At 42.4% G+C, this 23,197-nt stretch overlaps 1 protein-coding gene across 5 annotated transcripts in view; it reads left to right on the top strand.

Annotated features, from left to right (window-relative positions):
• Positions 1–23,197, top strand: part of ssx2ipa (synovial sarcoma, X breakpoint 2 interacting protein a) — a 60,729-nt gene that overhangs the window by 16,523 nt on the left and 21,009 nt on the right. For 3 of the 5 annotated variants that reach the window (XR_010963813.1, XM_067989801.1, XM_067989797.1), the window contains exons 2-3: positions 9,011–9,091; positions 16,846–16,982. Coding sequence is in view for 4 of the 5 variants with exons in the window: in XM_067989801.1 (XP_067845902.1) it covers positions 16,934–16,982 (49 nt within the window). In the remaining variant the exon portion in view is untranslated. Of the gene's footprint in view, positions 1–3,564; positions 3,734–9,010; positions 9,092–16,845; positions 16,983–23,197 lie in introns of those variants that run through there. The other 2 variants (XM_067989799.1, XM_067989800.1) reach the window with 2 other exon arrangements.

Raw genomic sequence — 23,197 nt, 5'->3', positions numbered from 1 at the left:
TCTGCATTGAATTAGATAATGGTTGATCTGTATCTCAACTCCATTTACCCTCCTTTGTTCCATATCCCTTGATACCCTGACATAACAAGGATCTAGCGATTTTAGTCTTGAATATTTCAATTGATTCAGCATCCAACTGGGCAGAAAGTACCAGATTTCCACTACCCTTTATGAAAAAGTGCTAATTAATTTCACTTGTAAACGGCCTAACTCTAATTTTAAGATATGCCCTCTTGTTCTGGATTCCCCCACCAGAGGAAATAGCTTCTCTGTATCCTATAATTGTAAACACCTTGATTACTTTTTGTACCTGTGCAGTAACTTATAGATTTACGTGTTCGTGTACACAAATCACTATTTGTTCCCCACTGCTCCTGGTCTTTCACCATTAAGAAAATATTCTGACTTGTCTTTCTCAGATCCCCACATTGAACTCCAACTGCCATAGTTTTGCCCACTCACTTAGTCTGTCTCTGTCCCTTCCAGCTCCCATCCACACAACTTATTGTGCTTCCTAACTTGATGTTATCTGCAAACTTGGAGATACAATTCTCTATTCCTTCATCCAAGCCGCTAATATATATGGTTAAAAGCTGAAGGCCCAGTACAGATACCTGGGGAGAACACTACTTGTTTCATCCCGCCAATCGGAGAATATGGCCCATATTCTTGATGCAATAAGTTGTGAATAGTTTGTACCTATAACCATGTTGTTCCACTGATCATCATTATTCCAGTTCCTTTGAGGCCACATGAAATCTCAAGCACCTATTAGACATCCGTTCATGAAGATATGTGGTCAAACATAGTCTAAACTTGTGCAAGGACGTTGCTCTCGAGCCCTTCTCCTGTGCGATCTAAAACAATCCCGTCACATTCTTAATTATTTCAGAACTTGATTCTATGTATTTGAGTACATAATTAATGAGTTATACCATGTCTTTGTAACCCATAGTGATAACCTTATTATCACTGCCTTATGCTTAACTGTGTATTAAATATGTATTATGATTTGACTGAATAATTAAACTCTCAAAATTAAAATGCAGTCTACTTCGAACTCTATGTCGGTCATTGAAGACGGTTGAATGACAAGCAGGACTTACTGCAAGACAGGATGCATGCAGCAGAGTTTTGGACACGTTTGAGTTTATGGAGGGTGGAAAGAGGTCAGCAAAGAGAGCACTGAAATAATGTTTGGAGGTGACTTGAGGTTATGCATGAGGATACTGGCTGTGAAGGGGTTAAGGTCGGGGCAGAGGCATGTGTTGTTGTGGAAGTAAGTGCTTTTCGTGATGGAAAGAATATGGAGTCTGAAACTAAGCTCAGTTGAGCAGGATGCCAAGGCTGCAAACAGTCTGGTTGAGCCTGAGATAGCGGCGAGGGAGAGGGTTGGAATCAATGGCAATGGAGCAGAGTTTGTGGTGGGGGATGAAGACAACCATTTCAATCTTCCTGGTATTGAGCTGGAAGGAGCTGTGGCTCATCCAAGACTAGATGTCTTTACAAGTAGTCTGATAGCACAGAGACAGTTGAGGGAGGTAGCAGGGAGATAGAATTGGGAGTCATTGGCATATATATGGAATCTGACTGCTTACCTGTGAATGATGCCACCACATAGATGATGCTCTCCGTTATTAGCCGAGGTATAGAATACAAAAGCAGGCATGTAATGATGGAACTGTATAAAACGCTGGTAAGGCCACAGCTGGAGTATTGTGCGCAGTTCTGATCACCACATTACAGGAAGGACGTAATTGCTCTGGAGAGAGCGCAGAGAAGATTTACAAGAATGTTGCCAGGGCTTGAAAATTGCAGCTACAAGGAGAGGTTGGATAGGCTGGGGTTGTTTTCCTTGGAGCAGAGGAGGCTGAGGGGAGACTTGATTGAGGTGTACAAAATTATGAGGGGCCCAGATAGAGTCGATGGGAAGTACCTGTTTCCCCTAGCGGAGAGTTCAAGAACTAGAGGACATAGATTTAAGCAGATTGGCGGAAGGATGAGAGGGTACATGAGGAAAAACTTTTTTACCCAGAGGATGGTGGGTGTATGGAATTTGCTGCCCAAATTGGTGGTAGAGGCAGGGACCCTCAACTCTTTTAAAAAGTACCTGGACCTGCACCTAAAGTGCTGTAAGCTGCAGGGCTACGGACCGGGTGCTGGAAGGTGGGATTAGAATGGGCACCTGCTTGTTCTTCGAGCCGGTGCGGACACGATGGGCCGAATGGCCCCCTTCTGTGCTGATCTTTTGTGTGGTACAAAGAGGATTGGATCAAGATCGATCATTTGGGGACTACAGAAGTGACAGTTGAGGCGGTGGAATAGAATCCATTGTTGGAGATTGCTACTTTTGGGTAGGTCGGAATAGAACCAGGATGTGGTTTATAATTTTGGTTGGAACCATTTTGGTGAACTAAGAGGCAGAACCTGCACTGGAGGGATTTGAGTGGGGCGTTATCGGGAAACTGGGCAGAGGTAATGACATGTTTGAGGATCTTGGAGAAAAGGGAGGTTAGACATACCATAGTAATTGGTGACGATGGAAGGATCAAGATTGGGTTGTACGTTAGTGGATGATGATGATGATGGTTTTGAAGAGGAGGGACAGTGCTTGAGGAAAGGAAACCATTGATAATGTCAGCTAGTATGGTGGCCAGCGAAAGGATTTGGATAGGCAGGAGTTGAATGCAACAGGGATTTAGGGAGCAGAAACTGGATCTCGTAGAGTGAGTGGGAGTTAGAAGCTGCAGGATGGAGGTTCAGGGATAGACTGGGGGGGTGGCTGGGACTTGGGAACAAAGGAAAGGGGAGGTATCTGCATGGATAGTCCTGGTGATGAAGAAATCAATGAGCTCCTCGCACAGACCTCCTGAACGCCCAGCGATGTCTGATGCTCTCATTCAAACTTTGTATGCCAGTTACTACCCGTTTGCATCTAGCACTGGAGCCCAAACCATGTTCAGTCATTTCAGCATTGGTGCTGCATCCCGCTATATACAAAAAAAGAGGAGACAGAAAAGACCAGCTGGTCCATCGAGCCTGTCTCATTGAGTCATATTGCAACTAGATATCATGCCTTCAATGCACCCCACCCTGACCAGTAGCCATGTAATCTCAGAGAGGCATAGAAATAGATTTTAAAATCCTAGACTAACTAACTTAGGGGGGGAAAAAGTTCTGGGAAATTCCTGCTTGTCATTCACCCCTGTCTTTGCTGACCTACATCAATTTTGCAAGTTTAATTATTCAGTCGAACCATAATACATATTCATTACACAGTTAAGTACAAGACAGCGATTAAAAAGGTTATCTCTATGGGTTACAAAGACATGGCGTAGATCATTAATTATTTACATGAAAACATAGAAGCAAGCCACAAATATAAGATAGTCACTAATAAATCCAATAGGGAATTCAGAAGAAATTTCTTTACCCAGAGAGTGGTTAGAATGTGGAACTCGCTACCGCAAGGAGTAGTTGAGGTGACTAGCCTAGATGCATTTAAGGGGAAGCTAGATAAACATGTGAGGGAGAAAGGAATAGAAGGATATGCTGATAGGGTTAGATGAAAGAGGGAGGAGGCTCATGTGAACATAAATACCGGCATGGATCCGTTTGGCTGAATGGCCTGTTTCTGTGCAGTATGTTCGATGTATTTCTATGTAAGAATATGATGGGATTGTTTTAGATCCCACATAATGATCCAGGAGAAGAGCTCCAGAGCAATGTCCAGGTACAAGTTTGGAATCTTTGATACTGTAGCCCTCTGATAAAGATTATTTATAAAACAAAATTTGGACTGCTCCACAATGTGTGCACCGAGTCTGCCTAGGTTCATAGTACCAAGTGATGGTGACTCATTTAAGTATTGTGGTACACAGCAGCCTTTAGCCATGGTAAGCCTGTAGAATAAAGCCGTTATGTCATTGTGTTTTTTTAAAATGTTTTTCTTAAGTAGTCAACAGGGCGTAATGGGATTTGGTGCCTTACAGGATAATTAACAACTAGTTGGGCAAGCACAGCTTGCTTTCCCTTCAGGCTAGTGAATCATACACTAGATATCACTCGGTAATTTATTTTTGGTAAACAAGTAAGTTCTGTTTATCTTCTATATAGCCAAATCCCTTGATTGAGTTACTGTCTTAAGTGACACTGGATATTCGTTATATACAGTTGGGCAGACTCTTGTCATTTTTTTTCGGAAGGGGAAAGATTTAAGTTTCAGCCTCTCTTAAATTCTATTAAAGTTTTTTTGTCTTCCACCTTCTCTTTCTGATATATGATCTGATATCCTTCACCTTTTTCTGTTTATCTTCCTCACCATGATAGATTTCCTTCTCCCCCTCCACAAAGATATTTCATGGAACTTGGCGCGGAGACATATCGGAACAATACTCTGAAGCAAATAACGTGTTTTGCAATTTAATACTGTACTTGTATTTTACAGTTGGCATATTACACAAGGATTTTCTGCAGTCTTATCTGTTGTATTGAACGTTATTACCTTGTACCTTAGATGTGCCATATGAGTAGCAGGAGTCAGAAATTTCTTTACAGGGTAATACTTTTAACATACGTTACAAGAGCCTTGGGGTAAGATATAAATGTAGGTTTTTTTGGGCACATTTGAGGTATTTTTGGGTAAATTGCTTGGAATAAGAGAAATCATTCAGGTCTTGGGCAAATTAATAGATGTTAAAGAAACATCTTTTAAATTTGGGAGCCTTCTCTGAATATGGACAGTTGGGACTCAAATAGTTCAGGATTTAGTATCATGTTAATCTCTGTGCAAGGAAGCATAAGCAGATCGATTGCTGTTGGACAGATTTATCAGAATGATTCCAGGGGAAACTAGTTATGACAAAGGAATTGAGATACTGTGACTATTTCCACTGAAGCAGAAAAGGTTAAGAGGAGATTTAATTGAGGTTTTTAAAATTATCATGGGCCTTGATAGTAAATAGGGAAGGACTATTTCCTCCAGTTAGGGAGTCACAGACATGGGGTCATCAATTTAAAATGACCACAGTAAGGAGAGAGGTTAGGAGAAATTTATTTTCACAAGAGGAATATTGGAGCATGGGCTGCTTTGCCACAGGAAGTGGTTGAGGCATCTTTTAAGGGAAAACTGGATGAATATTTCAAGCAGAGGAAAAACGTTGGGGCAGTGAGATTGGTTCAGAATGCTCTAGCAAAGAGCAGACAGATACAATGGGCCGAAATGGCCTACTTCTGTGCTGTTGTGCCTCGTGGTCACTGTTAGCTCCTAGACTTGTTTTTGATTGCCTCCAGGGGTCGAGAGAACTTTTCCCCCCCTAAATTAGTCTAGGATTTTAATATCTATATTTTTGCCTGAGATTGCATGGCTGCTGGTCAGGGTGGAGTGTATTGAGGGCATGATACTTAGTTGCAATATGACTCAGTGGGACAGGCTCGATGGACCAGCTGGTCTTTTCTGGTTTTTTTGTATATATTAGGATTCAGCACCGATGCTGAAATGGTAGAAAGTGATCTGGGCTCTAGTGCTAGGTGCGTAATGGGTAGTAAAACTGCAGATTTGTATTTTTGTGCTGTTTTCTCCCAATGCTGTTCTGGCAAAGGGAACTAAATTAAGGTTAGTATTTGGCGGGTCACTTGTTGGCAAGGACATCATTGAACAGCGCGGTGCTGCTAGCAGATCAACGCAGGATCCAAACCTTGTGTTGATTTCTTGGGGCACCCAGTAGATAACATTGAATTAATTCAGACAGCTATTTTTTATGGGGCTGCAATAGCTTGAACTACATCCTCTCCCTCCCTCACTCAAGTATTAGTATGCACATCAGCGTGTGTATTTTTTTTTTTAAATGATCAATTAGGCTTTTTATCTAGCCAGTGCAAGCTGATTTTTTTTTAGCCCTTAAAGTAGTACAATCAATGTTCAGGATTAGCTGGGAGGAATAGGAGGATTGCAGCCAAGACTGGTTGACGCTCTGATATAATTAATGGGCAGTTAAATACAAATTGGTGAGATCTAATACTGACTTGGAATAAACTTTGCCCCCTGGGCAGTGACCTGGTGGAGTGGATCGCCCACCCCATTGGAGAACCAGCCTGGTTTTCATTCCATTGAAATCTGCTCCACAGATTACCGCCCGGAGAAAATTTGACAATTACCTCTTTGGTGCTCTGCACTGCTTACCCCATGAAGCTGATTCTAGAAACTGGAATAGGCCATTCAGCCCCTCGAGCCTGTTCCACCATTCAATTAGATCATGGCTGATCTGTATCTTAACTCCATCTACCCGCCTTGGTGCCATAAACCCTTAATACTCTTGCCTAACGAAAATCTAACTATCTCAGTTTTTAAACTTTCAATTGACCCCCAGTCTCAACAGTTTTTTTGGGGGGGTGGTTGGGGAGAAGGAGTTCCAGTTTTCCACTACCTTTTGTGTGAAGAAGTGCTTCCTGACATCACCCCTGAATGGCCTAGCTCTGATTTTAAGGTTATGACCCTTTGTTCTGGACTCTCCCACCAGAGGAAATAGTTTCTCTCTCTGTCAAATCCTTTAATCATAATCACATCAATTAGATCACCCGTTAATCTCTCTGCTCATCCACAGTTCCTAGCTTCTCGCTATTTAGATTCCAGTTGTTGGCACTGGCTGGGGGAGGAGGGATTGTCAATTGTGAGCAACACATTGTGGTGTAATTACTAGCATCAGGTGGCTTCTGCTAGTGCATAAAAGCTGATGGGATACAGTCTCGTAGATTAGGCAATTTATGGAGGCTTTAATATTGTGACAGGCAATTTGATAAATATTAATCTAGTTTATTGTTTTCAATTTTTGTGACTTTGGCACCAACAAAGTTCTGTATTTAAAATCAGTTATATTCTTTACCTAATCTTCACAGTGAAATTGACAACTTGCCTCATGATTTTTGAGAGTTTCATGAGATTTGATTCCGTGCCCCCCTCGAGTGGTTTCTCTTATCTCTCCAGTACACTATCAAAAGACGTCACATAAGTGATATAATTATGATTTTTATTTACATTTCTGTTACCTGTTAAAGAATGGTCAGCTGCTGATTCTTCATCCCACTTCTCATTCTCCAGTTGGAATTTCACATCTGGATAGTCTCCTGTTCCATCCACTTTTTCCAACTTAGACTAAATCTTCTAAACAAATGCTTCATGCTAAATAAATATATATAATGCTGAAGTCCACTCTGAAAGAGTCCTGAAGTAACCCTGTGTAATAAGGCAAGTAGAGCAACTGGTAGCTTATGCTGAAATGACTTCTGGATATCATCCAAGTACAATAATTAATGTGTAGATGCAGAACTGTTTTCTTAGATAAAATTTTGGGTGTGCATTGCCAGTAAGGACACGTAGGTCAAATTTTATATAAAGATACCAGCTAGGTTTGGTAACATACCTGTAGTAAATTGTAGAATAGTTCAGTATCTAAGCAACCACCGAAGCCAAGTAATGTTGCTTTTGAAAAGCCCTAGTAACTATTTCAATAATAAAAAACCTGACTGGTATGCAGTCCTGATTATGGTGTTCACATTCATGATCAGTAAGGAACTTGGAACAGCTTATCATACGAAGAGCCTAATTTGTAGAATTGAGCAGGTGGGGGCGGGGGGGATGCCATAGATGCATTAAAAAATGATTAAAATTTGCCACGTCATGCTAACTGTTTACTAATTTTATCCCATAGTGTGGACTCTGGAGCCCCGATTTTAACTCCCATGAAGTCATCAGGGGGAGACCCGAGCAATTTTAACTACCAGGTCTCATTATATTTGAATGTCGGGCTGCCCTCTCACTTGTGTCGGGAATTGGGAAGCCCGCCCACCTGCCACAGACAATTTCTGGCACAACTCCTGAGGCCTATTTGAAGCGGGGTGCACCTCTTAAACTGAGGTTGGACTTTGCAGTGTTCAAGATAAAGACAATAAATGAGCAGATTGAGGAAACATATTTTGATGCACTGAGTTGTTATGATCTGTAATTAATGCACTGCCTGAAAGAGTGATGGAAACAGATTCAATAGTAACTTTCAAAAGGGAATTGAATATATTCTTGAAAGGGAAAAATTTGCAGGGCTATGGGGAAAGAGCAGGGGAGTGGGACTAATTGGATAGCTCTTTCAAAGAGCCAGCACAGGCATGATGGGTCGAATAGCCTCCTTCTATGCTGTACCATAATATGTTAGAATCTGTAGCAAGCAAGTATCAATGGTGAATACCCATTCTTGCCACTGAGACAAAGATGCCCATATAGTAAGATGATGGATAAATGCTGAAAGAATAGAAGCCAGTGTCCATTACACAGACTGTTGCCCATGTTGAATTGTCCCAGCTATATCTTCCCACTGAAACCAACAAATGTGAAACTGGCTATCCAGAATTCCCTAGGCACCACTCACAACCTGGTTTGATTAAAAAAATATGACCAAAGTTGTTATAAAAGAGATTGGAGAATTTACAGTTGTAACCTGTAAACAATGTTGCAGTATGACCAAATAATTATGTAGTCTTTTTGTTTAAATTGGATGTGGAATTTGTCTTCCAGATTTAAAAAAAGAACCTGAATTGAAATTCTCATTGTGGGTTTTGAACTCATGTTCTCTGGATTATTTGTCCAGGCCTCTGGATTGCTAGTCCAGTAACAATCACTACACTACCATAGTCTTTTGTGAAATCATATGCACCCCACTCACTGGTTTTGACACATTTCTTTGGCATCCAGCTCCCAAATTTTGGACTTTACTTTCTTGGGTCAATTTGGGCGTTGAGATTTGAATGACAGTGACTTGTATAAAGACATATTGTGTTAGGGATACACTGAATACTTGACTCTGGGTAATACAATTTTGGGTCTTGGTGTGACTTGTAAATGTAAATACTGCAAAATGTGTACACAATGTATACCTCATTGCTCCTTTTGTGGGAATGTTGTGGAGTCTGCCTTCTCAGAAGGTTATCTATGCTTATCTCTGACAATTCCTCTTCTATCCAGGTTGAGGGTTGTTGTAGTGACGACAGATGCCTCCCAAGTTTGATCCTGGTGGGTGGTGAAAGCAAGGAACGACTTTTGACGGTTTGTATTATACTTCCTATCTGGCCATCCTTTGCAAGTACACAGTTGTTAATATCAACTATATAAAGACCTTGAAATAGTGTTTTTTAAAAAAACAGCAAATATATTTACATATAATTTTCAGTTGTCAACAACAGATTGCCATTTTTAAAAGTTCACTTGAATCTTTTAATATTTGGACAGATTCGTTCAGTATATGGATTGTTCAGCATTGTGTTTGCACAAGAGACTTGAGTGAATAGCAAATATTTGGTTTAATTTCTATCTTGGTGTTTGTGTATAACGCTCATTCAGCTTATGTAATACTAAACAAAATGGTCCCCTACAACCAGTTATGACTTTGTTGAACTAGATTAAAAATTAAACCTATAGAAAATTTATTATACAGGTATCAAAATGTAATACTGTAATAACACATATGTATGCACCTGTGTTGGGTCAGCTTCAGTCAAAGATTGTGGAGTCAGGAGGTAATCTGAAGGATGAGCAGAAAATTATGGGGAGTGGGGTATGAGGAGAAGAAGAATTTATATTAATATAAAGGGGATTTGCAGACATGGGCCACACTTACTGGTTTATTATATAATTGCAGTCAATTCACCTGATGATCTACTTCAATTTTATTTGTCTGGCAGCTTCCAAGTCTTAATCTGCAACTTCAGGCATTTTAACTTGGTTTAACCAGGAAGAAAGAACACCTAAAACGTATTTGTGCTCTAATTTTCAATACGATTTAGCTATTTAATGCAACAAGCTTTAGAAAAAGACTGAATAAATATTAAAATTGTTGCTGTCTTCCTCCCCCCTGCCCCCAAAAAACTGCATGATTTCATTGAATGTTATCACTTGTAGGTCACAGGCCACTGATAAAATATACAGTTAACATGCTCGCCACAAAACTCAACTCTTGGGGGGAAAAAAACAATACACAACTTAAAACTTAATTCCTGTATTAGCAGTATATGTTAATATAGATAAATAGCTTTGGAAAACTCTAGAAATACAATTTACATATTTGCTTCATAGTTAATTCTGTTTGAAATGGAAGAAAGTAAGTGCGATTTTTGTTTATGCACTTTGAAATGTGAATTTGTCCTGCAGTTTGAAGCCACTCACCCTGTCAGCACTAGTTGGGTGCAGGCAGTTGTGCTCTTGCGTTGATAAAGCGGCCATCTGTGCAGAGGATTACTAAACCAAATACGTAGATGCTGTAAGCAGATTTAAAGCATTTATATTGGAGCTTCGTCATGCAAATAGAAAATTTGTCTACAGTGTATAGTTTTTGCTCCTATAGTGAAACCAACTCTTGGAGACGGATTTCACAGTCTTTTTTTCCAAATTTAAAAACTGTACATTGTCTCGTGTAGAGTACAGTTTTCAAGGGTATGGATTTTAAATGCTGTTTTGAGGCTGGGTTTTTACATTGCAAGTATAATTATGATTAAAGTGTTCATCTTAATTTGAATAGGATTCCTGAGAAACTGTTCAGATTCATCTGCATCTCTTTCTGCTACTGGATACCATAGCAAGATATTGCTGAATTTTGAAATTCTTTGGATGATTATCAATGAGCTAAAAGTACTGAAGTGTGGAATATTCTTGTTGACCCTGATGGCCTGAAGAAACTTTTGTAGTGTCAAATATATTTCCACTTGTGCAGTTAAGCAACCATTAGTAAGAGACAGTAACAAGCTAGAGAGAGCGCATGCAACAAGTGCAAGGAAAAGCAGAAATCCAACAGACTGGGAGAGCTATGAAAAGCTACGAAGGAAGTATTGAGGTGCAAAAGGAGAATATGAAAAAACACTTGCGCGGGATACGAAAGCTTACAGCAAAAGTTTTCATCAATATATTGAGACAATGTGGTAAAGGGGAAATGGGCCCATTAAAGACGGATGCAAGGGCGACCATGATGAATAATAAGAAAATGGCAGACTTGTTAAATGAGTACTTTGTATTCATTTTCACAATGGAGGAACAAGACAAAATGCCAGCAGTACAAGGGAAACGAAAAATAAGTAATGGGGAGGAACTTAGTGGATTTAATTTAAATTTTTTTTTAAATGATCATAGAGAAAATAATGGGACTTAAGATAGACAAATCTCCAGGACTTAGTATCATAGAATGATACAGCACAGAAGGAGGCCATTTAGCCCATCGTGCCTGTACCGGCTGTTTGAAAGAACTGTCCAATTAGTCTGACTCCCCTGCTCTTTCCCCATAGCCCTGCAAATTTTTCCCCTTCAAGTATTTATCTGATTCCCTGTTGAAAGTTACTATTGAATCTACTTCCACCACCCTTTCAGGCATTACATTCCAGATCATAATAACTCGCTGCATAAAACATTTTTTCTTCATGTCGCCTCTGGTTCTTTTGCCAATCTTTTTAAATCTGTGTCCCCTGGTTGCCGCTGGAAACAGTTTCTCCTTATTTACTCTATCAAAACAGTTCATGATTTTAAACATCTCTATCAAATTTCCTCATAACTTTCTCTGCTCTAAGGACAACAACCCCAGCTTCCCTAGTCTCTCCTGTAACTGAAGTCCCTCCATCCCTGGTATCATTCTAGTAAATCTCTTCTGCACCCTCTCTAAGGTGTGTTGCCCAGAATTGAACTCAATACTCCAGCTGAGGCCTAACCAATGTTTTTTAAAGGTTTAGCATAATTTCCTTGCTTTTGTACTCTATGCCTCTCTATATATATATATATATATATATATATATATATATAAAGCCAAGGATCCCATATGCTTTTTCAATAGCCTTCTCAACTTGTCCTGTGTACAGTGTGTGCCTCTCCCAGTGAGGAGTTGGACTTGTCCTGCCACCTTCAAAGATTTGTGTACATACACCCCCAGGTCTCTCTGTTCCTACACCCCCTTTAAAATTGTACCATTTACTTTATATTGCCTCTTCTCATTCTTCCTACCAAAATGTATCACTTCACACTTCTCTGCGTTAAATTTCACCTGCCATGTGTCTGGTCATTTCACCAGTCTGTTTATGTCCTCCTGAAGTCTGTTACTATCCACCTCACTGTTTAGTACATTTGAGATTCATGTAAATCCGCAAACTTTGAAATTATACCCAAGTCCAGGTCATTAATATATATCAAAAAGAGCAGTGGTCCTAATACTGACCTCTGGGGAACACTACTGTAAACTTCCCTCCAGTCTGAAAAACAACTGTTCACCTCTGCTTTCTGTCCCTTAACCAATTTTGTATCCATGCTGCCATGGTCCTTTTAATCCCATGGGCTTTAATTTTGCTAACAAGTCTATTATGTGGCACTTTATCAAACACCTTTTTAAAAGTCCACGTATACATCAATCACACTACTCTCATCAACCCTCTCCATTACTTCATCAAAGAACTCAATCAAGTTAGTCAAACACGATTTTCCTTTAACAAATCCGTGCTAACTTTCATTTATTAGCCCATACTTCTCCAAGTGCCAATTAATTTTGTCCCGGATTTTTGAGTCTAAAAGTTTCCCCACCACCTATTTTAGGCTGACTGGACTCTAGTTGCCAGGTTTATCCCTCTACCCTTTTTTTGAACATCAACCCCATATCTAAGAATGTTTGGAAGATTGTGGCCAGAGCATCTGCAATTTCCACCCTTCCCCAAGCAACCTAGGATGCATCCCATCTGGACTGGGTGACTTTTCTACTTTGGGTACTGCCAACCTTTTAAGTACCTCCTCTTTATCTATTTTTATCCTATCCAATTTCACTACTACCTCCTCCTTTTACTGTTTATTATCATCCTCTTCCCTAATGAAGACAGAAGCAAAGTACTCATTTAGTACCTTAGCCATACCCTCTGCCTCGATAAGAAGATCTCCTTTTTGGTCCCTGATCAGCTGCACCCTTCCTCTGATGACCTGATGGTTTCCACCTAAGGGTATTAAAAGAAATAGGTGAGGAAATTGCAGATGCGTTAATCATAATTTTCCAAAGTGCTCTAGATACAGGAATTGTGCCTTTTTAGATTAGAAAATTGCAAATGTCATTCGCAATTGCTCTGTGTTTGGCTCCTACCCGCTGTGCTCTGAAAATAGGTGTAGTATTATACTTGAAACGGTCCATGTGATCCTTGTGACTGAGTTATTTGTTCAACATAGCACTGTAAGTACAGTTAGCAAGTACAAAACCCAGTCTGTATCTGTAGTGCAGTGAACTGGAAGTCCCAGTCCCAGTATGACTACAGTTGTCAAGTACTGTGCTTAAAAACACTGCTCTTAATTTTTTCTCCCTTTTTTTACTTCAAAGCAAGCAGAACTGAAAAGGAGAAGGAAAAATTAGCACTGGAGTATTTTCTATCAATAAACCAAACATCCCATGCTGGGAAGAGCATGATGTGGAGATGCCGGTGGAATCTTCCCACACCAGGTTATAGTCCAACAATTTTATTTTAAAATCACAAGCTTTCGGAGATTATCCCCTTCGTCAGGTGAATGAGTGAAAGGTTCTCAAATCGCATATCTTATATTAGGCTGGGACACCATCACACCAATCAAAAGGTGTCGTTGGTGTTCGACAGGTTAGCCACGGAGAACAGTACGTACTGTTCTCTGTGGCTAACCTGTCTGAACACCAACGACACCTTTTGATTGGTGTGATGGTGTCCCAGCCTAATATAAGATATGCGATTTGAGAACCTTTCACTCATTCACCTGACGAAGGGGATAATCTCCGAAAGCTTGTGATTTTAAAATAAAATTGTTGGACTATAACCTGGTGTGGGAAGAGCATGGCAATTGATGGGATGATTCTTCATATTACAGGAAATTTGAATCTCCTGCTATCTGAAGCTAGCACTACTTTTGCTACTGAAAGTAGGGTTGCTTCTGCCATTGAAAACTTTTTTTTAAAATACCATCATCATGAATTACCATTAGGGGCATCATCTTGTATGTGTGCTACCTGTTAGTATGAATGATAGACATTGTGATGTGTGAGCTGAAGGGGGAATTGGAAAATAGTGTTAAGCATTAATTAAGAGGGAGGAGTGAAAATTGGAAACCATGCCAGCATGGACCAGGGGATTAAAAGAGAATCTGAAAACCGGGGAAGAAAAAGAACACTTTCATGTCGCTGACAGCCATATAACTATAAGCATGAATATAAACACAATCATATTTAACAATACATAGCTGCAAAAGCCTGCAATTTCTTCAAGAAATGAAGGAAAACCCCAGTAGTGTCAGCTTTTTCAAAGCACTTGGTTAGCTTTTGCTAGCTTTATAGGTTAGCATGTTACGTCTGATTATCCTGCAGGCTGCAGCAGAACTCTGAACATCTCTTCTCTGGTAGAAGATATCTTTAGTTTCTCAGTGCCCTTTAAGTGCTCCTATTCCAGTACTGGCTGGTAAAGGAACGGTCTTGCTATCATTGCTGCTACTATTACATCCATAGTCTCTTCAACCCTACTGGTAATCCTTCCCCTGGATTAAAGTCTGGTGAGAGCAGACTTACTGGTCTGTCATCTTTTAGAGATGATTATCACTGTTTGGATGTTATTATTCTTCAGAAGTTGTACCCTTCACATTTAGATGTTTTCGGCAGATATTAGTGGCCTACTCGCAGATGCAAAAGTTATGTGTTCGCTTCATGGCCAGCTTGCCCGGAGTTGTACATTATCACAAACATCAGGCTTACTCACCTGGTCTACCCACTGAAGTGGGAGGTTACAATTGTAATCTTTTCAGAATATCTTGTTGATCGGAAGCAGTTTTGAAACCTAGTAATTTTCAGAGCAGGTGGCAGAACTATGGTTATAATTCCAAGTAAAGCCTCACAGCTGATGTTATTGGCCATAATCTATAGTTCCCAATGCCAGAGAGTTTATTTGATTTTGTTGGTTGCTCATTCTTGCTCTCCTAGAGGCATTTCATAGCAAGTGCACCTCTCCAAGGCTCACTCCTTTTGCTTGAGGCTCCCACCAATGCTACCTGCTTAGAATGGATTGTTAGGGTGGGCCCTGAATATTTTGTTTGTATAACGGAGCAATGTTCTCCAGTATGCCCAGGAGAAGGGGGAAGTATGCAGAAAGCACGTGGTTATACTGGTTAGTGCCAATAAAGCATCTGGTGAATGACCTCTTTAGCAGAAGCATGTTACTGCCTCGTACTACACACAGCATTGGTCTGAATATTCCAGAAATAGGATCATCCCTAGTAAAATTCTGTGCTTGTGGTCTTATCTGAGGCAAACAACTGTCACAGTTGATAGATTTTTGTTAGGTAAGGGTATTAAGGGATATGGAACCAAGGCAGATAAATGGAGTTGAGATGCAGATCAGCTATGATCAACAACAACTACTTGCATTTATATAGCTCCTTTTTTTTAATGTAGTAAAACATCTCATGGTGGAACAGGCTTGAGGGGCTGAATGTTCCTGTGTATTGCCCCTTGGGGTCAGGGACCTTGTGTTTGGCACTGGACATTCTATTACTTTCTTGAATGTTTTTATTTCTTTTCCTTGCCACCTGCCAATCACCCAAAAAAACCTTTGGACTTTGCTGTGAGCCATGAGAGATAAGGCCATGGTGATCGAAGTTACATCATTCTGGTTTTCAAATAGTGGGAACTATTTGGGTAGTGTGAACTTGTCTGAGTTATGTCCTGTCTTTTAACCAGACAGGATAGAAGTCTTTCAGAATATTTAGGAAGATGCTGGCCTCCAGTAACTCTGAAACTGACTTCCTGTTTATTGGGCATCAAGAAATAGGTAATTAAAAGTAGTGACAATTACTGGTGGAAGCTGAATCAGAGTATTTGACCCTATGCTTTGCAATTATTGTACAGATCCTCTTTCATTTCTTCCAAAAGGGGCTTTGAGACTCTTTAGAGAATCTAAATCCAGTGCTCCCTAAGATAATAGTTCTTCCCATCGAGCTTATAGCTGCTTAGGATTTTAAACTGCACTTGGCTCTGGTCTGGTCAGAGAGTTCACAAGATATTTAAGCACTCTTAGATGATGCATCCTTCTGCATTCATCTGAGGAAAAGGGCAGTCATTGGTTCATATCCAAATTACCTCAATCGTTTTAGAATTTCATCTTGCACAAGCCACTGATGTCTGTCTTTTCTGGTGCCTTTATATGCTTGAGCTGGCACATTTCACAACATGGGCATCACAGAGGACCTGTTATTGTAATCATAAGGCAGGGACATTAGAAAATCAATTATTCTGTGGGATTAGAATGTTACTATACATGTCTGTGTGTTGTACAAAGCCTCTGCTGCTTTCTGTGGTCAAAGAAATAAGGATGTAGTCCAGAAGAAGGCCTTGTACAGCATAGTGAAAAAAGATCACCTGACAAAAATGTTCATAAACCCCAAACGATTTTTCTTGTCCCAGCAAAACAACTCCTTGCCCCCCCCCCCACCCCAAACCAACCAAACTGGTGAATAATGACAAACCCTAATTTTATGTGACAGAGGAACGAAGTTCAGAGAATGAAGACTATACCCAGCATTTTTACTCTGCTGCTCCCAAAGGGAAGAAACATGTGCCTGCAGTATATACAAGACTTCATGTGTACCCAGTCACGAGCTGGCATTAGTACAATGGCTCCTTGCATTTACTTGACAAATCATTTTCACCTCCTTTCAAAAAAAAAATCAGTAAGTGTGTTCCAAAGTCAATACATTTAATCTTGGTAATGACATTGCATTGCTGATGTAATCTGCTGTCTATGATTTTAAAAAATGCTAATTTTAAAAATGTTGCTTTCTATTTTTAGGTGCTGCCTGCATTGGAACCTTTATATCAGTCAGTTGTAGGTGTTGCAGCTGAACTGGTTGTGCAGTTAATCTGGCTGCTTGCTTGCTATGGGAGATTGGAAGGTTCTTACCATGCCAGAACCAGAGACATCACCAGGTACGTGCATACTACTTTTAACAGTGATAAATTGGTTACTAAAATAGCACAAAGCAATAACATGGTGCAGCTTGACTCATTTCAATGCCCATGTGCTTTTGTTTGGTATTTTATATTGAGGAGGGACGTGCCTTTCTGTTCCTGTGGCCTGTGTACTTGCAGTATATCACGGCTGTTGATGGTGTGAAATGGGCTGCTGTGGAAATGCAGCTAAATATCTCCCAGATGTATTATGGTTTGAGACCTGTGTGCATCTAACTATTAATCTATTCCTTTTTATTAATTCATCAATCAAAAATGTCAGTAAATTGAATGTAAATTAAAAGATAATGTCTTCGCATGGTCCTCTTCCTCCTAATACTTGCCTCTCTTTTCCCCCCCCCCCCCCCCCCCCCCCAAAACATGGGGAGTACAGTAATATTAAATGTTGAGATTAACTGTTTCCTGTCCCCGTGCCCAGATAGAATACACTTCCCTGGGCTGACTAAGCCAACTTAAACTACTGCGATGACATGGGCATGGCAGAAAATGCATGTTATCCGATGCATCCCATAGGGGGAGAAAAACTTAATTTATTACTTTCACAATAGATAGACCACTTCCTGATACAACATCTGGTAGGACAAGTCAGGCCCTGTTGCACTGGTTATATAACGATCCCTGGCCACTCACTTATTGCCCTCCTAATACCAGGTAACTGTTATAAATTATGATGTGGAGATGCCGGTGATGGACTGGGGTTGACAATTGTAAACAATTTTACAACACCAAGTTATAGTCCAGCAATTTTATTTTAAATTCACAAGCTTTCGGAGATTTTCTCCTTCCTCAGGTAAATGTTTCAAGATCTCCTTGAAGCCTACGCATTTATACATATTGAATAATACATGGTGTTTACAGACTGCCTCTGCAACTGCCCGTTGCCAAGGCAATCACCGTGTTCAGACAGAGAGGTGTCATCTGCAGAACCCCCGAATACACATTCAACAAAAAAACAAACAGGGAAAAAAAACAGAGAAAAAAAAAAGAGAAAAAAAACAGAGAGAGAGGCAGAAACATCCGGAAGGCAGAGAGAGCCAGCAAATGACCCATTATATTAAAAACAGATAACATTTGTTCGCTGGTGGGGTAACGTGTAGCGTGACATGAACCCAAGATCCCGGTTGAGGCCGTCCTCATGGGTGCGGAACTTGGCTATCAATTTCTGCTCGACGATTTTGCGTTGTCGTGTGTCTCGAAGGCCGCCTTGGAGTACGCTTACCCGAAGGTCGGTGGATGAATGTCCATGACTGCTGAAGTGTTCCCCGACTGGGAGGGAACCCTCCTGTTTGGCGATTGTTGCGCGGTGTCCGTTCATCCGTTGTCGCAGCGTCTGCATGGTCTCGCCAATGTACCATGCTCTGGGGCATCCTTTCCTGCAACGTATGAGGTAGACAACGTTGGCCGAGTCACAGGAGTATGAACCATGCACCTGGTGGGTGGTGTCATCTCGTGTGATGGTGGTATCTGTGTCGATGATCTGGCATGTCTTGCAGAGGTTACCGTGGCAGGGTTGTGTGGCGTCGTGGACGCTGTTCTCTTGAAAGCTGGGTAGTTTGCTGCGAACGATGGTCTGTTTGAGGTTGGGTGGCTGTTTAAAGGCGAGTAGTGGAGGTGTGGGGATGGCCATAGCGAGGTGTTTGTCCTCATTGATGACATGTTGAAGGCTGCGGAGAACATGGCGTAGTTTCTCCGCTCCGGGGAAGTACTGGACGACAAAGGGTACTCTGTTGGTTGCGTCCCGTGTTAGTCTCCTGAGGAGGTCTATGCGATTTTTTGCTGTGGCCCGTCGGAACTGTCGATCGATGAGTCGAGCGTCATATCCCGTTCTTACTAGGGCGTCTTTCAGCGTCTGTAGGTGTCCATCGCGTTCCTCCTCGTCTGAGCAGACCCTGTGTATTCGCAGGGCCTGTCCATAGGGGATGGCCTCTTTGACGTGGTTAGGGTGGAAGCTGGAAAAGTGGAGCATCGTGAGGTTGTCCGTGGGCTTGCGGTAGAGTGAGGTGCTGAGGTGCCCGTCTTTGATGGAGATTCGTGTGTCCAAGAAAGAAACTGATTCTGAGGAGTAGTCCATGGTGAGCTTGATGGTGGGATGGAACTTGTTGATGTTATCGTGTAGTCTCTTTAGTGATTCCTTGCCGTGGGTCCATAGAAAGAAAATGTCGTCGATGTATCTGGTGTATAGTGTTGGTTGGAGGTCTTGTGCAGTGAAGAAGTCCTGCTCGAACTTGTGCATGAAAATGTTGGCGTATTGGGGTGCGAATTTGGTCCCCATGGCTGTTCCGTGTGTTTGGGTAAAGAACTGGTTATCGAAGGTGAAGACATTGTGATCCAGGATGAAGCGGATGAGTTGTAGGATGGCTTCCGGAGATTGGCTGTTGTTGGTGTTGAGTATTGATGCTGTCGCAGCGATGCCGTCATCGTGGGGGATACTGGTGTATAGTGCCGAGACGTCCATCGTGGTGAGAAGTGTTCCTGGTTCAACTGGTCCGTGGGTACTGAGTTTTTGTAGGAAGTCTGTAGTGTCGCGACAGAAGCTGGGGGTTCCCTGTACGATGGGTTTCAGGATGCCCTCGATGTATCCAGAGAGGTTCTCACACAGGGTTCCGTTGCCTGATACGATGGGACGTCCGGGTGTGTTGGCTTTGTGTATCTTTGGGAGGCAGTAGAAGTCTCCCACGCGGGGATTACGTGGGATGAGAATGCGTAGGATGCTTTGAAGGTCTGGATCGAAGGTCTTGATCAGTTTGTTGAGCTGGTGGGTGTGTTCTTTGGTCGGATCTGCGGGTAACCGTCTGTAGTGTTCCTGGTTGTCCAGTTGTCGGTATGCTTCTTTGCAATAGTCTGTTCTGTTCTGTATGACTATGGCTCCTCCTTTGTCCGCTGGTTTGATGACGATGTTGCGGTTGGTCTTGAGAGCGTTGATGGCGTTGCGTTGTGCTCGGGTGACATTCTGGACTGTCTTCTGAGTGCGGCTGATGAATCTGGCATTGACGCATTTCCTGACAGCTTGAGCATACATGTCCAGCTGAGGGCAGCGACCCTCCGGAGGAGTCCAGTTTGACTCTTTCCTCTTCGGTTGCTGTACCGCGGATCCCTCTGTCTGCTGTTCCGGATCGTCGATTGTCTCATTGGGTTCGCTGCTGAAATCTTGGGGTTTGTGGTAGAATTCCCGGAGCCTCATTCTCCTGATGAATTCCTCTGTGTCCGCCGCGAGACTAGTGGGGTCCATTTTGGTAGTGGGGCAGAAATTGAGCCCTCGGCTGAGAACTTCGATTTCGTCTGGTTGAAGGGTGTGGTCGGATAAATTGACAATAGACTTCCCTGTGTTGTTATAAATTAGGTAGCCAAGTGGTGAAGGATGGAATTATTTTTATTTGTTCATGGGATGTGGGTGTCGCTGGCAAGGCCAGCATTTATTGCCCATCCCTAATTGCCCTTGAGAAGGTGGTGGTGAGCCGCCGCCTTGAACCGCTGCAGTCCATGTGGTGGAGGTTCTCCCACAGTGCTGTTAAGTAGGGAGTTCCAGGATTTTGACCCAGCAACGACGAAGGAACGGCAATATATTCCCAAGTTGGGATGGTGTGTGACTTGGAGTGGAACGTGCAGGTGGTGGTGTCCCCATGTGCCTGCTGCCCTTATCCTTCTAGGTGGTAGAGGTCGTGGGTTTGGGAGGTGCTGTCGAAGAAGCCTTGGCGAGTTGCTGCAGTGCATCCTGTGGATGATACACACTGCAGCCACGTTGCGCCGGTGGTGAAGGGAGTAAATGTTTGGGGTGGTGGATGGGGTGCCAATCAAGCGGGCTGCTTTGTCATGGATGGTGTCGAGCTTCTTGCGTGTTGTTGGAGCTGCACTTATCCAAGCAAGTGGAGAGTATTCCATCACACTCCTGACTTGTGCCTTGTAGATGGTGAACAGGCTTTGGGGAGTCAGGAGATGAGTCACTCGCCGCAGAATACCCAGCCCCTGACCTGCTCTTGTAGCCACACTATTTATGTGGCTGGTCCAATTAAGTTTCTGGTCAATGGTGACCCCCAGGATGTTGATGGTGGGGGATGTGGCGATGGTAATGCTGTTGAATGTCAAGGGGAAGTGGTTAGACTCTCTCTTGTTGGAGATGGTCATTGCGTGGCACTTGTCTGGCGCAAATGTTACTTGCCACTTATAAGCCCAAGCTTGGATGTTGTCCAGGTCTTGCTGCATGTGGGCACAGACTGCTTCATTATCTGAGGGGTTGCAAGTGGAACTGAACACTGTGCAATCATCAGCGAACATCCCCATTTCTGAGCTTATGATGGAGGGAAGGTCATTGATGTAGCAGCTGAAGATGGTTGGACTACAACACTTCCCTGAGGAACTCCTGCAGCAATGTCCTGGGGCTGAGTTGATTGGCCTCAAACAACCATTACCATCTTCCTTTGTGCTAGGTATGATTCCAGCCACTGGAGAGTTTTCCCCTTGATTCCCATTGACTTCAATTTTACTAGGGCTCCTTGGTGCCACACTCGGTCAAATGCTGCCTTGATGTCAAGGGCAGTCGCTCTCACCTCACCTCTAGAACTCAGCTCTTTTGTCCATGTCTGGAGCAGAGTGGTCCTGGCGGAATGCAAACTGAGCATTGGTGAGCAGGTTATTGGTGAGTAAGTGCTGCTTGATAGCACTGTCGACGACACCTTCCATCACTTTGCTGATGATTGAGTGTAGACTGATGGGGCGACAATTGGTCGGATTGGATTTGTCCTTTTTGTGGACAGGACATACCTGGGTAATTTTCCACATTGTCGGGTAGATGCCAGTGTTGTATCTCTACTGGAACAGTTTGGCTGGAGGCGCAGCTAGTTCTGGAGCACAAGACTTCAGCACTACAGCCGGGATGTTGTCTGCTCCCGTAGCCTTTGTTGTATCCAGTGCACTCGGCCGTTTCTTGATATCACGTGGAGTGAATCGAATTGGCTGAAGACTGGCTTCTGTGATGGTGGGGATGTCGGAAGGGGCCGAGATGGATCATCCACTCTGCACTTCTGGCTGAAAATGGTTGCAAACACTTCAGCCTTGTCTTTTGCACTCACGTGCTGGACTCTGCCATCATTGAGGATGGGGATGTTTACAGAGCCTCCTCCTCCCGTTAGTTGTTTAATTGTCCACCACCATTCACGACTGGATGTGGCAGTCTTGTAAAATTTTGACCTGATCCGTTGGTTGTGGAATTGCTTAGTTCTGTCTGTAGCATGTTGCTTCCGCTGTTTAGCACGCATGTAGTCCTGTGATGCAGCTTCACCAGGTTGGCCTGGTGCTGCTCCTGGCTTGCTCTTCTGCACTCCTCATTGAACCAGGGTTGATCCCCTGGCTTGTTGGTAATGCTAGAGTGAGGAATATGCCGGGCCATGAGGTTACAGATTGTACTGGAATACGCAATGCGACACATACTGCAATGCGACACCCTAGTCTTGAGTTGCTTTCAAGCCTTTATTCATAGAGCTCCACATTACACCCACACCCTAGATCAGCTTTCTTCTAAATGGATGCGAGAGTCCCCAATTGATACACACCACCTGAATACAATTAATACTAATTGATATAAATCATGGATACAATTAACAGAAACCTCTATTCATGTTACTGGCGCTTTAGCTCCTCACTTAGAATCATAAAATTTTACAGCACAGACAGAGGCCATTCAGCTCATTGCACCTCTGCTGGCTCTCAGAGCTATCCACTTAGTCCAATTCCCCTGCCCTAATATTTAAAAATGTCTTTTGTGTTTTAAAATATTGATCCACTCCCTTTCTAAAAGCTATTATGAATTCTGCTTCGATCACTGTTACTAGTAGGGCATTCCATGTGCTAACATAGAATCATAGAATGGTTACAGCACGGAAGGAGGCCATTCAGCCCATCTCTCCAAGAGCAATCCAGCTGGTCCCACTCCCCCGCCCTATCCCCGAAGCAAATTTTTTCCCTTTAAGTACTTATCCAATTCCCTTTTGAAAGCCGTGATTGAATCTGCCTCCACCACTCCTTCTGGCAGCGCATTCCAGATCATAACCACTCACTGTGTTTAAAAAAAAAAGTTTTTCCTCATGTTGCCTTTGGTTCTTTTGCCAATCACCATAAATCTATATTCTCTGGTTCTTGACCCTTCCGCCAATGGGAACAGTTTCTCTCTATCTACTCAG

This window comes from Heptranchias perlo, chromosome 9 (genome assembly GCF_035084215.1).
Source record: "Heptranchias perlo isolate sHepPer1 chromosome 9, sHepPer1.hap1, whole genome shotgun sequence".
Taxonomy (NCBI): domain Eukaryota; kingdom Metazoa; phylum Chordata; class Chondrichthyes; order Hexanchiformes; family Hexanchidae; genus Heptranchias; species Heptranchias perlo.
Note: the sequence above shows the minus strand (reverse complement) of the source record. Positions and strands in the feature narration are given on the sequence as shown.